The sequence below is a fragment of the Lepus europaeus genome, chromosome 12 (genome assembly GCF_033115175.1).
Source record: "Lepus europaeus isolate LE1 chromosome 12, mLepTim1.pri, whole genome shotgun sequence".
NCBI classification, from domain to species: Eukaryota; Metazoa; Chordata; class Mammalia; order Lagomorpha; family Leporidae; genus Lepus; species Lepus europaeus.
In genome coordinates, this window is record NC_084838.1 from 85,305,257 (window position 1) to 85,320,298 (window position 15,042).

Sequence of the window (15,042 nt, forward strand, 5' to 3'; positions counted from 1 at the left end):
TCTCTCTCCCTCTCCCTCTCCCTCTCAAATAACTTTTTAAAGATTTATTCATTTATCTGTGAATCAAAGTTATATAGAGAGAGGGAAAGAAGGAAAGAGAAAGAGAGAGAGAGAGAGAGACTGAGAGAGATATCTTCCATCCACTAGTTCACTCCCCAGATGGCCACAACAGCTGGGGCTAGGCCAAGCTGAAGCCAGGAGCCAGGACCTTCTTCCAGATGTCTCAGGTGGGTAGCAGGGGCCCAAGCTGGCTTCCTCCCCAAATGGCCACAACCAGGGTTGGGCCAGGCTGAAGCCAGGAGCCTAGAACTCCATCTAGGACTCCCACATGAGTCTAGGAACCCAAAGACTTGTACCATCTTTGGCTGTTTTTCCCATGCTATTTGCAGGGAGCTGGATTGGTTGTGGAGCAGCTGGTACTTGAACTGACGACTGTACAGGATGCCTGTGTTGCAAGCAGCAGCTTTAACCTCTATGCCACAATGACAGCCTCCTTAAATATTTTTTTAAAAAGATTGAAAAGAAATAGCACGGTATCAGATGTATTAAGCTTGGCTCTCACATGAGGTTCCAGGATCAAGTAATTCCAGTTAATGCTGTGGTCTTCAAGCTCATCCCAATAAAACTCTCAAAAGCTCATGGTCTCACTTATGTGTTTTTAAGATCAGAAATGAATTTTGCCATCAGAGAACAGCTATTCATTTAGAAATTTATTGGTTGGCTTTGGGGCATGGTCAGACGGAATCCAGGAACATTAAACTTAATCCAGATCTCCCACATATGTGGCAGGGACCCAAGTACTTGAGCCATCATCTACTGCTTCCCAGGATAAGCATTAGCAGGAAGCTGGGTTGAAAGCAGAGGAAGAGCTGGGACTTGAACCAGGCACTCTGATAGGGGATGCAGGTGTTCCCCATTAGCATGTTAACACCTACACTTATTTGGAAACCAGTGCTTTGCGGATGTAATTAAGCTGAGGTCAGACTGGATTAGGATGGGCTCCAACAGAGTGACTGGTGTCCTTATAAGAAGAGGGAATTTGGACACAGGATGCATGCAGGAAAGAGTGTATGCAGCGATTGGCATGGTGAACTACAGGCCAAGGAATGCCAAGGATTGTCTGCAGCTACCAGAAGCCAGGAGAGAGGCACATAGAAGATTGTCCCCAGGGCCCTGCAGAAGGAACCGACTTTGCTGATGCCTGGAGTTCGGGTGTTTAGCCTCCGGAACTGTAAGGAAATACATTTGGTTTTTCTAAGTGACCCTATTGTTAACATTTTGTCCCAAGGGCTTTAGGAAATGAATACATTCATGTGTGCTACATTCTATTTCATTAAGACATCAGGATGTTCCACCCCATTTGAAGAGGCAAGCAACTAGACTCCAACTTCTGGAGGAGGTTAGAAAAACTGTGGAAGATAGTGTGAGATGGGAAATTATGCTCTTGTCATTTTTTGGAAAATGCAGCCTGCCATAAGGAGGAAATCCCCATCCATAAGACTTGGTTACCTTAAGGCAGCCACTTTGCTGGGCTCTCTATCTTGGGGTATATGGAGTATACTGTTTTTGAAAAAGTTCTGGAGGTAGACTTCCCTTCCTACCTGTTTAAGTGTTGGGCTTAGCTTCATAGATGGGAATTTATAACAAGAGCTGCAACCATTTTCCATGTTTATTTATTGCTAGGAAGAGATTTGAATGGACTTCAGTGATAGGGTTTGACATAAAACTAATGAATGACAGCCTGGACAATCACTTACCTGCATGTGCTAATTGAAAGAAATCTGTGGTCTAAGAAGCTGGGCTGTGAAGATTCTGTGTTTCTTTTACTCCCAAGGTGCTAGCCTATTCATGTTTTGGTTGTGTGACTATAAATGTGGGGTATAAGGTTCGGTGGCACCTAACTCCAGGGAGTTCCATTTCTGATGTGTTCCACATCAGTGATACCTGCTGTGTGTCACCTTTTGTGCACAGGCAGAATGATGATCCCTGGTTTATACCACCTGTGAGCCTGAGTGTGGACACAGAGCATCTAAAACATTTCTCCAGTAAAAATCTCCTTGCCCTACCATTATTCAGCAAATCAACTCTCTTTCTTTTGTGTTTCTCCAAAGTGCTGAAGCGGAGCAAGGCTGGGCGTCTCTCTTTGACATGGTCCCCGTCTGGGACAGGTCTCCCATCAGCTTCCTGAGTGCAGAAACCCCGGTTGCTTTGTCAAATATGTGTCTGTGGAGATACGCAAAAATATGGAATACAGAAAAGACTTCCTATGTAAGCCAGGCCAGTCCCTGAGCTCTTTCAAGTTACAAACTCTCCTTTGGTGAGAAGCCCTCAAATCTCAGGTACACAAAGACGATCCAGCATGGGAATTTCATCCCCTGAGGTCTCTAGTCCTGAGTTCCTACCTGAAGGGTGACTGGATGTCTTTAAACTTCAAGTTGGAAATGTTCAGCTCAATGATGGATATGTACTAGTATTAAACAGGTTACTAAAATCAGAAATTAATCTCCCCCCCCAAAAAAAAAGAAAAAAAAGAAATTAATCTTCCTAAACTAGATTTTGCTCGTTCTCTAAGCTTGCCCTCTATGGTAGAACTAACAGTTGCTTTTCTAGGTCCTTGTCTCAGAGCTGGGGCAGAACAATAGCCTGGGGTTGGGTGGGGGGAGTAGAGATGGGTCCCACTGCCCCTCACTTCTTCATCCCTTTAGGCATACAGGACAGCATTTTTCTAAAGGGAGCTCTTCCTTCATTATGCATTCATGGAGGCCCTCCTGTCACTTTGAACATGGTCCTTGGTGGCTCTACCTTTTTTTTTTTTTTTTTTTTAGATTATTTATTTAAAAGGTAGAGTTGCACACAGAGAGAAGTAGAGGCAGAGATCGGGTGATGGCAGAGAGATCTTCCATCCACTGGTTCAATCCCCCGTTGGCTACAACAGCCGGCGCTGCGCTGATCTGAAACCAGGAGCCAAGAGTTTCCTCCAGGTCTCCCACGTGGGTGCAAGGACCCAAGCACTTGAGCCATCTTTCACTGCTTTCTGAGGCTATAGCAGAGACCTGGATTGGAAGTGGAGCAGCCGGAATTTGAACTGTCACCCATATGGGATTGCCGGTACTGCAGGAGGTGGCTTTACCTACTACACCACAGCGCTGGCCCCCAAGCCCAACTTTTTTTGCAATCTCCTTCTTCAAAAGGTGTCACTCTGCTCAGTCAGTCCTTCAAGGCTCTATTCCAGATGGCAGAAACGCACGTGGGGCTGGGGAACTATTGGATGCCTTTGGACACTCTGACCTCACACTTAATAGGAATCCAAAGCAAGCCCAGGACTGCTGAAAGCTCAATGTGATGGGCAGGGCTCCCATCATCTACAGGTGCCTTGGAGGACAATTAATATGGCTCCTCCCAGTTTCTGAAGAACACAGGGTGGCAACCCAATACTTAACAGCAAGCAGTTTTCTTCTGGGACAAGATCTTACATATCATTCTCAAAGGCACCAAGGTACCTTCCCCAAACAAGCCAGTGCCTGCTCTGACAACATGCATACACGCATATGTCGTCTTTGTGTTCACATAGACTTGTGAAGTCATTCACACTCCTGCCCAGATGGCAGCCAAGCGCTGCACATTAACCTTGTCAGGCACAGAGTCATGTGGCCTGGATCATGTTTGGTGGTAGAAGGAAAAACATAATGAGAAATATGTTAAATAGAATAAGGACATTCCCATGGCTTCCCCTCTCGCCTTACTTTCTCTTTTTCATTCCCTTTACTCTTCCCACTCAAACACCCATCAAGCTTTCTTTCCCTTTGCACCTTATCTCCCCCCAGGTTATATCTGGTGGCTTCAAGAACAATCTCATCATTGATGGATGCCTGATTCCTTTGTCCTGTGCGAAGTCATCAAGCCAGGTGTCCTGGAGGGAGTCAGCGAGGAGAGCTTCCCCTCTGAGAAGGTGCTCATGCCTCATCCGAGCGTGGAATGTTCCAAACATGATGGCTGATCCTTCTAGGTCTTGTCTGAGCTCTCCCAGTCATGACCAGAACATCTCCACCCCAACCTACACCAGATCTTTGCCCACTGGACTCTGGTTCCATTTGCTAGGATACAAAAACAATGACAGTTTTCAGGAAAGTGTTCTTGCCCTTGAGTGCTATCAGTGTTGCTGCTGTTGATGGCTGGCATGGGTAGGCAGTCAAAGGGGAGCTGGCCCCAAGCCCAAAGGAAATCTTCCTAGGCCTTGAATTCAGCTCTTATCTTGTGGCTGGAGAATGACCCAAGAGTCATTTGGTGACACAGTCCTCTACAACTGTGGGCTCTGCAAATTTAGGAAACCACAGATCAGGAATAATCAGGAAAAAAAAATTGCAATTGTACTGAACATGTGCAGATTTTTTCTTGACATTATTTCCTAAATAATACAGTATAGCAGTTATTTACATAGCATTTGCATTGTATTAGGTAGTATAAGTAATCTGGAAACAATTTAAAGGATGTGAGAGGATGTGTGTAGCGTATGTGCAAATGCTATGCCATTTTATATCAGCATGTTGAGCACCTGCAGATTTTGGAACTGTGAGGGGTCCTGGACCCAATTTGCTGATCTCATGTAAAGGATAACTGTGTATAAAGATTTCCTGTTCAAGCCTGGAAATAGAACTTTTTCTTCCCCTCCCAGCACTGCTAAGACCTTTCCTCTGGCCCTCTCAATCTCTCTTTCTATTTTATTGGCCACATATCATTTCATAAAATGGAGATAATATAATTTGCTTAACTACTTTCCTATTGATTAAGCACTGATTCCTAACAGAAAATAACTGAGGAGACACCAATACAAATACCTTGTTTAGATCTTTGCTTGAATAGATTCTCTGAGGCAGACCGAGAGAGGGTTGTTGTTTTAGGAAGATGAGGTGTGGAGGTAAGTAGAGCAGCCTTCCTGAGGTTAAACCTAAGACAATACCTCAGGAATATTTTGTCTGGGTGTGGATGAACAAAGGTGTGGGACCCAGGCCAGATGAACATGAAGATCACATCACATGAGGAAGTTGAAGAGATGTTGCAATTACAAATTAGTACAATTTTTTTTGTGGGGATTTCAAGTCATTTTACAATATGTGTGAAGCGTATAATTTCCAATAATTGCTTTGCCATGTGATCATCGGATGCTTATATTTTTTAAGACATTCTTTTTTAAAGATTCATTTATTTATTTATTTGAAAATCGGATTTACAGAGAGAGGAGAGACAGAGACAGAGATTTTCCATCCACTTGTTCATTCCCCTAGATGTCTGCAATGGCCAGGACTGGGCCAGGCTGAAGCCAGGAGCTTTATTCCACATGGGTGGCAGAAGCCGAAACACTTGAACTATCTTCTCCTGCTTTTCCCAGGTTATTAGCAGAGAGCTGGATTGGAAGTAGAGCAGCTGGAACATGAACCAGCACCCATATGGGAGCTGGCACCACAGTCAGCAACTTTACCTGCCAACCCCCAGCCTTTCATTTTTTTTAAAAGATTTTATTTATTACTTGAAGTCAGAGTTACAGAGAGGCAGAGGGAGAGAGAGAGAGAGAGAGAGAGAGCGAGCTGAAGCCAGGAGCTTCTTTTGGGTCTCCCACGTGGGTACAGGGGCCCAAAGATCTGGACCATCTTCCAGTGCTTTCCTAGGCCATAGCAGAGAACTAGAGCGGATGTGGAGCAGCCATGACTTGAACCGGTACCCATATGGGATGCCAGCACTGCAGGTGACAGCCTTACCCACTACGCCACAGCGCCAGCCCCCAGCCTTTCATTTTTTTTTTTTTTTAATTTTTGACAGGCAGAGTGGACAGTGAGAGAGAGACAGAGAGAAAGGTCTTCCTTTTGCCGTTGGTTCACCCTCCAATGGCCGCCGCGGTAGGCGCGCTGCGGCCAGCGCACCGCGCTGATCCGATGGCAGGAGCCAGGTGCTTCTCCTGGTCTCCCTTGCGGGTGCAGGGCCCAAGCACTTGGGCCATCCTCCACTGCACTCCCTGGCCACAGCAGAGAGCTGGCCTGGAAGAGGGGCAACCGGGACAGGATCGGTGCCCCGACCGGGACTAGAACCCGGTGTGCCGGCGCTGCAAAGCGGAGGATTAGCCTAGTGAGCCGCGGTGCCGGCGATAGTTGAGTTCTAAAGTCTAATCCCCTCTCCCCACACAGACTGTCCCATAACTTCAAAAAATTCTCCAAGGTAAACAAATTCGCAGGAGGTTTAGCAGAACTCTGAATGCCTTTGAAAATGTTATGGTAACATTGGCCAAGATGCAATATTCTTCTGTGAGTTTGGCCAGCTTTAAATATCTGCCCACATTGTAAATACAACATAGACTTACGAAATGCTTTCGCCATGGAGTGTGAGCAGGTATAATGCTGGCTAGGGCTCCAATAGGCTTGCATGGTTGGACTCACCTCTTGTGTTTAGGTCACCCTCAACAAAAAAGCCATACCTCCTGTGTTTCATGAACACGGTTCAGCTACCAGGTGTGCTGGGAGCTGATTCCCCACAGACCTCAAACCTAGCTAAGCATGGAGTGAAAACCAGCTATCTAGAAGTCCAAAACAGTCTGTAAAGCTAACTGGTGATCCAAGAAAAATGAATTCTTATTAATGTCACTGAGTATTGGAGTAGTTTGTCTCCTAACATTGTTGCCACAAAAGCCAACCAAGAACATGGTCCAGATCATTGTTATACAGTTGGCTACCAGCAGGCCTTAACAACTGGGTGCTCACAAATTTTGAGAATTCTTAAAGTCTTCTTATCTGCCCAACACATTTCACAGGGTTAGTTTCCCCAAGTAAATTTGGTAATGTAACATAAAGACATCTCCCCAAACTTTTATTAAATATAATGCAAAGTTATTTCAATGTGATTTCTCCTTGCATGTAAACTGCTTTTAACAAATCTAAAAAAGGGATGAAAAATTATAAAGGAACATCTTTGTGGACAGCAATTATTCACAGGAGAAAATGACAATCAGTATAGGCATTTCACTGAGTGTACAGCCCCGGTACTTTCACTGCCCAATGAACAAAGATATTTCATAAACATTAGATCCTGCTCTCTCCACTTGAGAGAGAACAGGCTGTTCTAAGGAGGTGGAGGGATGCTCTTAGCAGCTATTAGCAACTCTGTGAGCTTGGGTATTGTGTTGCTATGAAGCAGCACATTGTCTAAACATAGCCCTTAACTACAGAACCTTAAAAGTGGAAAAAGAGCGAAAGAGCCAGAGAACACGTTCCCATTCATTTACTCATTCATTCACCAAATATTTACTGATCAGGTTGACTGTGTGCATAGTCATACCATGCTGAGAGCTGCACAGAGCACAGAGAGCCTGGCTCTTGGAGAGTTTAGATTCCAGAGTGGGAGATAAGACATGGATGTCTCATGGAATTTGCAGATGTGTCCTATTAAACTGCTCGTAAGTCCAAAGAAGAGAAGGGAACTATATTTTGCTGGATTCTCAGTGAAGTTTTCCCAGAGAAGGAGACATAAGGAGGGTGACTAGAAGAATGTCTAATATTATAATAGGTAGAGCTTGAAGGGAACAAAGATGTTGAGACAGTTCAATCCATGACATAAACAGGGCTGGAAAGCAGATTAAAGTTATATTACTGAGGGAATTAGATACAACCTTAATTTTTGGGCTGTGTTCTATTGGCAATGGATGTCATGTTTGGAATGAAGCAGTTGTAAAAAACATTAAAACAAAAACCTTGAGAATTATAATCAAGGATGTAGGGAGAGTCTGAAAGTAGGAAGATATGTTATTCTCTAAGGCAGACATTGTAATCCAGGAGTAAAATAATAAATGGTGGAATGGAAATAATGGTAATGCAAACAGAAGGAAGGGAGTGCTGCAAAGGATAAACTATAAAGGACAGACTGCCAGGTCGTGGTCATCGATTGGATACTTTTTTTTTTTTTCATTGAATCAAATAGTAACAGGGCTAGTGGGCTGCAGCTGCAAGAGTGAGCAAGGCAGATTCCTTCCTCATGGACCATGTGGTGCATATTTGTTTTCCAATGGAAGTGAAATATGATAAGTTATGAATGAGAGTTACAGGGCATCAGAAGAGCTCATGATGGGGGATTTGTTGAGTCAGGGAGAGCGGAATGCTTCCTTAATGAGGTGAAATGGGAGCTGAGATAAGAGTGTTCATCAGGTGCAGAAAGAAGGGAAGGACATTTCATGCAGAGAGGACGACTCGACAAAGACACATTGTAAGTAGGCAGGACTGAAAGGATGCCAGTGTGGCCTGGATCCCTGAGAACAGAACAGACAGGGGTACAAGATGAGACTGCAGAGATAGTGCCCTTTAGATTAGTGCTACTAGAAGTGCCAGTGCAAGTGAGACAATGAGCATGTTCCAGAATATAAGTCATCAAAAGTCTTGTTCTGAAAAGAATGCCTGCTGATCAAACAGTATGTTTAATGTGTTTTACATTTTACATCATTGTCAGTTATATCTTTATTTTAAGAGCAACAGGAAGTCACAAAGGATTTGAAAGTGGTGGCTGAATTACAGAGCATGGACCAGAAGGCTACTCAAGTTACAGGAAAAAGGACAAGGAAGGTTGTGTCCAAAAGCTTACTTCCCTGTTGCAATAAAAGACGTTCTCTTTGGGTAGGAAACTAGGGACATAGAATGGAGTCTAAGGTGACAGGAGAAGAGTGGAGGACTCCTGGAATAACCACTGTAACTAGCCCTAAGGAAGGGAGTGTATAAAAGAAATGGAAACCACCTGTCAGTTACAGCAGATGTCAGTTGCAACTAGTTGTTGCTAGTCCAGTTGACATTCTCTGTAACTGGATCCACCTGCTCTGGAAACAGGTAAAGGGGATCGATGTTAGAATTGAGAAGATAGCATTAGCACTGTGGTTCATGGAAAAGTGAGTTGGCTGGGAAGTCTGGATATCACGTTATTAGGAAGGACCAGGAGTAGAGTAGTGAGAGTAAGAGGTAAAATGGTATCATTTAACTGTATTCTGGTCCAAAATGCCCTCAGGAGACCCCCTGAAGGTGAAGAGCTCATCCCTTGTACTTCCCAATAGCATGTTACTCCCCAGGCATTTCGTGTTGGGCCACATGTGTGCCCGGATTGTCAGGATCCCAGAGATCCTGTGCAGAGGCCACTCTCCCAGTGTTCAGGGAAGCACGTGGGTGAACCCCCCAGATGCTGAAAGGGGAACTGACGCTACTAAGAAGTCATAATTACATTGAAGTAGAGAAGAAATTATTAGACAAGCCTTGAAAGGAATCTTGCCACACTGACAATAAGTAAGCTTAAGAAAAGTCAATTTTAAACGAACATGTTTCCTGAGCAGCTGCACTTGTCAGTTGCCACAGTGTTTAGAAATGGGTGAGCAAGAGAAGCCCAAGAGTGAAGGACAATCACATTAAGTGATGCTGGATGTACAACAAAGAGATCATACCGGAAATTGGAAAAAAAATAGATAAATTGTAAGTTCCTAGAAGGGAATCCTATACAACAGGGAAAAGAAATGAACTATAGCTTTATATGTCAACATGGATGAACCTAGCAAAAGCAACAGTAAATTAAGTATCAGAAAACATAGTACAGTGTCCTATGCTGTTTACTTACGTATGCAACTGAGATATTGCAATGATGAATACAAATTCAAAAAAATGGTTTCCTCAGTGTCAGTTAGGCTGTAGTTGGGAGCGGTATGATGGTTATACTGGTATGAGCTCTTCAACAGGAATGATAAGGTGTCATAGCTGCTTGGTGGGTATTCAGTATCGCTACATTATAATTCCAGCCTGCTGCATGTGAAAGTCATTGCTGGCCACACCTAGGGAATTTCAGGAGGGAGGGAGGGAGGGAGAGAGAGAGAGAGAGAGACTTGGCAGTAAGTTGGGTATCCTGAATGCAGTGGTGGGACAGAAAGCTATACATAGAACCACAGAGCAGAGGGCTATCATTGTTTTAGAGACTGGATTCAAATACGAGCTCTGAGGTCAATTATCAGGTTCTTCACTAACTGAGCTGTATTAACATCACTGCTCTGTGCCTGTTTCCTGTTTTGTAGAGCAGACATAAAACAGTGTATCTCTTGTGAACATGTCAGGAAAATGACTTCTTAAGCATACTTACACAGTGCTTAAATAACGTCTAAGATACAGAGAGTACAAGTCCTCAGGGAATTAGCCATCATTATCATCATCAAGACAAAACAGATTCATAGAAACCCAATGTAATCCCAGATTCAGGAAATAATTTGCCAACAACCGTGTCAGTAGGAACTACAGAGATTAGGAATTATTCGTAGACAGTAATAGCTCCGAAACACGCAGACGTCCCCTCAGTCCTCAGCCACCCCTTACGGAGTGTCATCTCGGTCCTGGGCACCGCGCAGACACATTCGTCACAAGTTTAGACGGAGTCCTTAAAATGCCGTTGCCACACAGTTCACTTTAAACATTTTAAAACAAATTTTATTTGAGAGGCAGAGAGAAAGAGGTGAGCGCCCACCTGCTGGCTCACTACCCAAATGCCCGCAGCAGTCGGGGCTGGGCCAGGAGCGGGGAGCTCCATCCGGGTCCCCCACGAGAGTGGCAGGGAGCCAGGAACTCGGAGGCCGTGCATCTGCAGGACGCGGGCATCGGCAGCTAAACCAGGAAGAGAACCTCGCACTACAATATCGGATGCGGGCATCTTAACGGGTGGCTGAACCGTTGGGCCAAACGCCCGCCCAGAAACCGGTCCATTAGGCAACCCTTTGTTAGGCAAACCCCATATCCCAAGAGCCACCTCCCCGGGGCCCCGCCAGCCTCCCCGCCAAGGCTCCGCCCCCCGAAAGGCGTGGCCTGCGTGCCGACGCACAGCGAGCGTGCTGACGTCGGCGCGCACCGCCCTCTCCGGTGCCCGCCAGCGGGCTTGAACCGAAGCCCCGCGCAACCGAGGGATGAGGAGGGAGCCAACGGCCGGGGCCGCGGGGCGGGAGGCGACGCGGGAGCACGGCGTCGAAGGGCTGCCCTAGCCTGGGGCGCGGAGCCTCCGGGCCGTGGGGAGCCGGGGAGCCGGGCGGCTAGCGAGGCTTCTCGGTGGGTGTGGGTGTAGCGTGCTCGGCCGGCGTCCCCGGTGGCCGCGGTCTGGCCATGATTGACTCGGTGAAGCTGCGGCGGGACAGCGCGGCCGATTTCTTCTCGCACTACGAGTACCTGTGCGCGCTGCAGGACTCGGTGCCGCTGCCCGCCGTGCGCTCCTGCCTCCGCGAGGGCGTGCTGGACTTCAACGCTGACCGCCTCCGCATGGTGGACTGGGCGCCGCTCCTGAGCACCCTCAAGATCAATAAAGATTTGCCCTTGATCTCCATCAAGAGCTTCTTCCAGCCGTGGCTTGGGGAAACAGGTTTGTAATTCCCGCTTCCAGTGCTGCGACGTCGGGTTTCCTTTTTTTTTTTTTTTTTTTTGGATACACGGTGGAGCCTGGGCCCTTGTGCAGGTGCCCATTGCCCGGGTAAGGTGTGCAGCAGACTGGGCGTGCGCCCGGGTGACTCGGCGATTCATTTTAGGGGTCTCGGCCTCGGCGTTCTCATCCGTGGCATGGCCTTAATCACAGAACCCGTGTTACATGGTGATTGCAAGGATTCCCCGTGTTAATGGGTGTGGAGTGTTTAACCGAGTTTGGGATGGCATTGAATGTCCGACAGACGTTGCCAGTTTTATTGAATGACTTTTATAGGCTTGATGTAGAATTAAGCGAGCAGGGTGTCAATACATCCCAGCCTTTTTATTCATGTTTAAAACGTGTGTATAAGAATTTTGTAAAGTGCTGTACGCATGCAAAGCATTTACGAATGTAAGACGATATAATTAGGAATCCAAACCCTTTGGTTATTAGCAAAACATATTAAATAAATCATGACAGGTGACAAAATGATGTTACTCATTCTAGCACTTAGGATGGCATTTGTACCTGATAGAGCTCAAATCATATTTGCTGCATTGAACTGGAAGAGGCTCACAACTTCTCATTAGTCAGCGTCTAAGCATACGTTAAGATGTTGTTGGAGATATCTGGGGAAGGCGAAAGTGTGTGAATCCAGCCTAAGCTATTGGGAGGGGGTGTTTGATGTGGGCTTGAGAAGTTAGCTCAGATGCTCTCTGCAGGCAGTTGGCTGGGGGAATTGTAGAATTTTGGAATGTGTGGACTCTTTGTGGCTGCCTTCGTTATCACCCTGTGAAGACTACTGGCTCTACTCCCTGCAGTCCTCATCAGGGGTCATCTCTGGCTAGGCTACATGCTAGCACTCCGTAATGCCTGCTCTCTGTTCCTCTTTCCTTTTTGACAAGGAAAGTTTAGAATTGTCTCTCCTCCTTTAATAACAGGCTTAATGCAGAAAAGCAGACAAGTTGAAAATGAAAAAAAAAAAATACACAGTGAAACAAAAAAGCATTCTATCTCCTGCCAACCAGGGACAACTTTGCATTTTTTTGAACATCTTCATTATTTGCAGATTCTGTATTTGCAACTTCACCATGGTTAAATTGATCTGTTAACTGCATAATCAATATTTGGAACTTTCATGGTCATTCAGGAAAACTGTAGAGTGGGAAGAAATCTGACTCACCTGACATGTGCAAGGGGGGGCTTTGCCAAGTCTGTGGGAAAATGGAATGAAAAGGTACTGTGAATTTTCCACCAGCTTTTCAAGTTCTCTTGTGTGTTCCCAGCTGATTCTTCCTCTCTTTTTAATAATGACAGATTTTTGTTAAAGATTTTTAAGGAGTAACATCTTATAGTGGAAAGCATATGAGGGTTAGAAGCAGCGTAGTTTGAATTCTAAAGGCAAACCCTTCTATGTGCCCCAAGGCAAGTTATTTTGTAAACTGTGCTTCCCACACTTGTAAAATGGCATTAAGGCAACCTCCTGAGTGAGTTCTTAGGATTAGAGCAGGTTCTGTGTGTAAAGTGTCCTGGCAGTAGAATGAGCTCAGTCTCAGTCTGCACCGAGTACTGCTGGAGATCCGCTCCCCTCCCTAAAGCATCTTCCCTTCTACCGGGGCTGGAAGCAGGTAGAATGGGGGTGGGGAACGTCCTGCTTGCATAAGACCTACAATGTCATTTGGTCTGGTCCTCCTGGGAGGGCCTTAAAATCCTGTGAATCTATAGCAGGCTAATTTTAAGGTGATAATTTTGTAAGACCGTGAATAAACATCCACTGGCTCTTGGCAGAAAAAGGTTCCCTACCCCTGGCATTGTGCGTAATGCTGTGGGAGAAAAGGGAGTCTGTGGCTTAGAACACAGAACTGAGAGGGAGGTTCAGGGACGGCCTCCCAGAGGAGGTGCTATCCTTTGGAAGACTGTGTAGGAAGTAGCCAGGTGCACAGGAAGGAGTAGTCTGGGCAGACCTCTCAGAAATAGTGGGGAATATGGCAGGCTGGGATACAAGACTGGAATTTAGGGTTTGAGGAAGAGCTGAGACTGGAAACGTGTGAGTCTTGCTTGTCCCATCAAGGAGTTCAGTTGATCCTGACGATGGTGCGGAAGCACAGAAGGGCAAGGTGGACTTGTGACTTAGGAGCTCACTCTGGCCTCTGTAGAGAAGGCAAGTTAAAGTTGCAAAGAGGGTAAGCTCGTGGCCCAAAGGAAGGCATGGAGCAGAAGGGCTGGATTTCACCTCCTGGAGAATGGGTGGGGCCCGGCGAGCAGTGAGAAGAGGGAGGGCAGCAGGCTTGGGTGACAGTGTACAGCAACTTCCTTCCACTGGACCCTGCACAGCAGGAGAGGATAAGGGGTAGGGAGAGGATCTTGGTTATCTTTAATGTTTTAAGAAGGGCCTGTAGCACAACTAAATGTGTCTGCCAGGCAGGCTGGGCCCAACATGGATTTGGGCTTTGTGAGGGACAGGTGTGTGGAGGCATGGGAGAATATAGGTTACCCAAAAGGAGGATTCAGAAGATGTGGCCTGAAAGATTTTTTTTTTTAATTTTTTTTTTAATTTTTTTGACAGGCAGAGTGGACAGTGAGAGAGAGACAGAGAGAAAGGTCTTCCCTTTGCCGTTGGTTCACCCTCCAATGGCCGCCGCGGTAGGCGTGCTGTGGCCGGCGCACCGCGCTGATCCAATGGCAGGAGCCAGGTGCTTCTCCTGGTCTCCCATGGGGTGCAGGGCCCAAGGACTTGGGCCATCCTCCACTGCACTCCCTGGCCACAGCAGAGAGCTGGCCTGGAAGAGGGGCAACCGGGACAGAATCTGGCGCCCCGACCGGGACTAGAACCCGGTGTGCCGGCGCCGCAAGGCAGAGGATTAGCCTAGTGAGCCGCGGCGCCGGCCAAAAGATATTTTAAACTTTTTTTTTAATAAACTTAATTTGATTTTCTGTGTTCTTTAATATTTTTTGATTAATTTATTTATTTGAAAGGCAGAGTTGGAGAGAAGCAGAGACAGAGAGAAATCTTACATCCTCTGGTTCACTCCCCAAATGGCTGCAACAGCTGAAGCTGAACCAATCTGAAGCCAGGAGCCAGGAGCTTCCTCTGGGTCTTCCGCATGAGTGCAGGGGCCCAAGTGCTTGGGTCATCTTCCACTGCTTTCCCAGGGCATAGCAGAGAGTTGGATCAGAAGTGGAGCAGCTGGGACTGGAACCAGCACCTGTATGGGATGCTGGCACCACAGAGGTGGCTTTACCTGTTATGTCACAGCGCTGGTCCTGATCTTTAACATTTTAAAAAATTCACTTTTATTTGAGGAAGAAATGCATTGAGAGAGAGGGAGAGAGATCTCCAATCTGCTGGTTTCTTCTCAACCCTGCCCTCTCCCCAAACACATGTGATGGCCAGCTCTGGGCCAGGCTGAGGCCAGGAGCCAGTCACTCAATCAGAGTCTTCCACGTGGGTGATAGGGGCCCAACTATTTGAGCCATCACTTGCTGCCTCCAAGGGTGTGCATTAACAGGAAACTGGAGTGAGGAGCAGAGCCAGGATTCAAACACAGGCACCCCAGTGTAAGATTTAGGGGTCTCAACCCCTTTACTAATTCACTCACCTTTGACAAA

General features: G+C 46.4%; 1 protein-coding gene and 1 long non-coding RNA gene across 5 annotated transcripts in view; one reads left to right on the forward strand and one right to left on the reverse strand.

Annotated features, from left to right (window-relative positions):
- Positions 1 to 2,836: 2,836 nt before the first annotated feature.
- On the reverse strand, positions 2,837 to 10,803 carry LOC133771338 (uncharacterized). The gene is made up of 3 exons (XR_009867563.1): positions 10,516 to 10,803; positions 9,625 to 9,835; positions 2,837 to 4,312 (listed from the first exon to the last, which is right to left on the reverse strand). It is a non-coding gene; the product is annotated as an uncharacterized LOC133771338 (long non-coding RNA).
- A 134-nt stretch (positions 10,804 to 10,937) lies between these two features.
- CEP78 (centrosomal protein 78) overlaps positions 10,938 to 15,042 on the forward strand; it is a 60,465-nt gene continuing 56,360 nt past the window's right edge. For 2 of the 4 annotated variants that reach the window (XM_062208452.1, XM_062208451.1), the window contains exon 1: positions 10,940 to 11,394. In XM_062208452.1, coding sequence (XP_062064436.1) covers positions 11,142 to 11,394 — 253 coding nt within the window. In that variant the 5' untranslated portion in view covers positions 10,940 to 11,141. Of the gene's footprint in view, positions 11,395 to 15,042 lie in introns of all 4 variants that reach the window. The other 2 variants (XM_062208450.1, XM_062208453.1) reach the window with 2 other exon arrangements.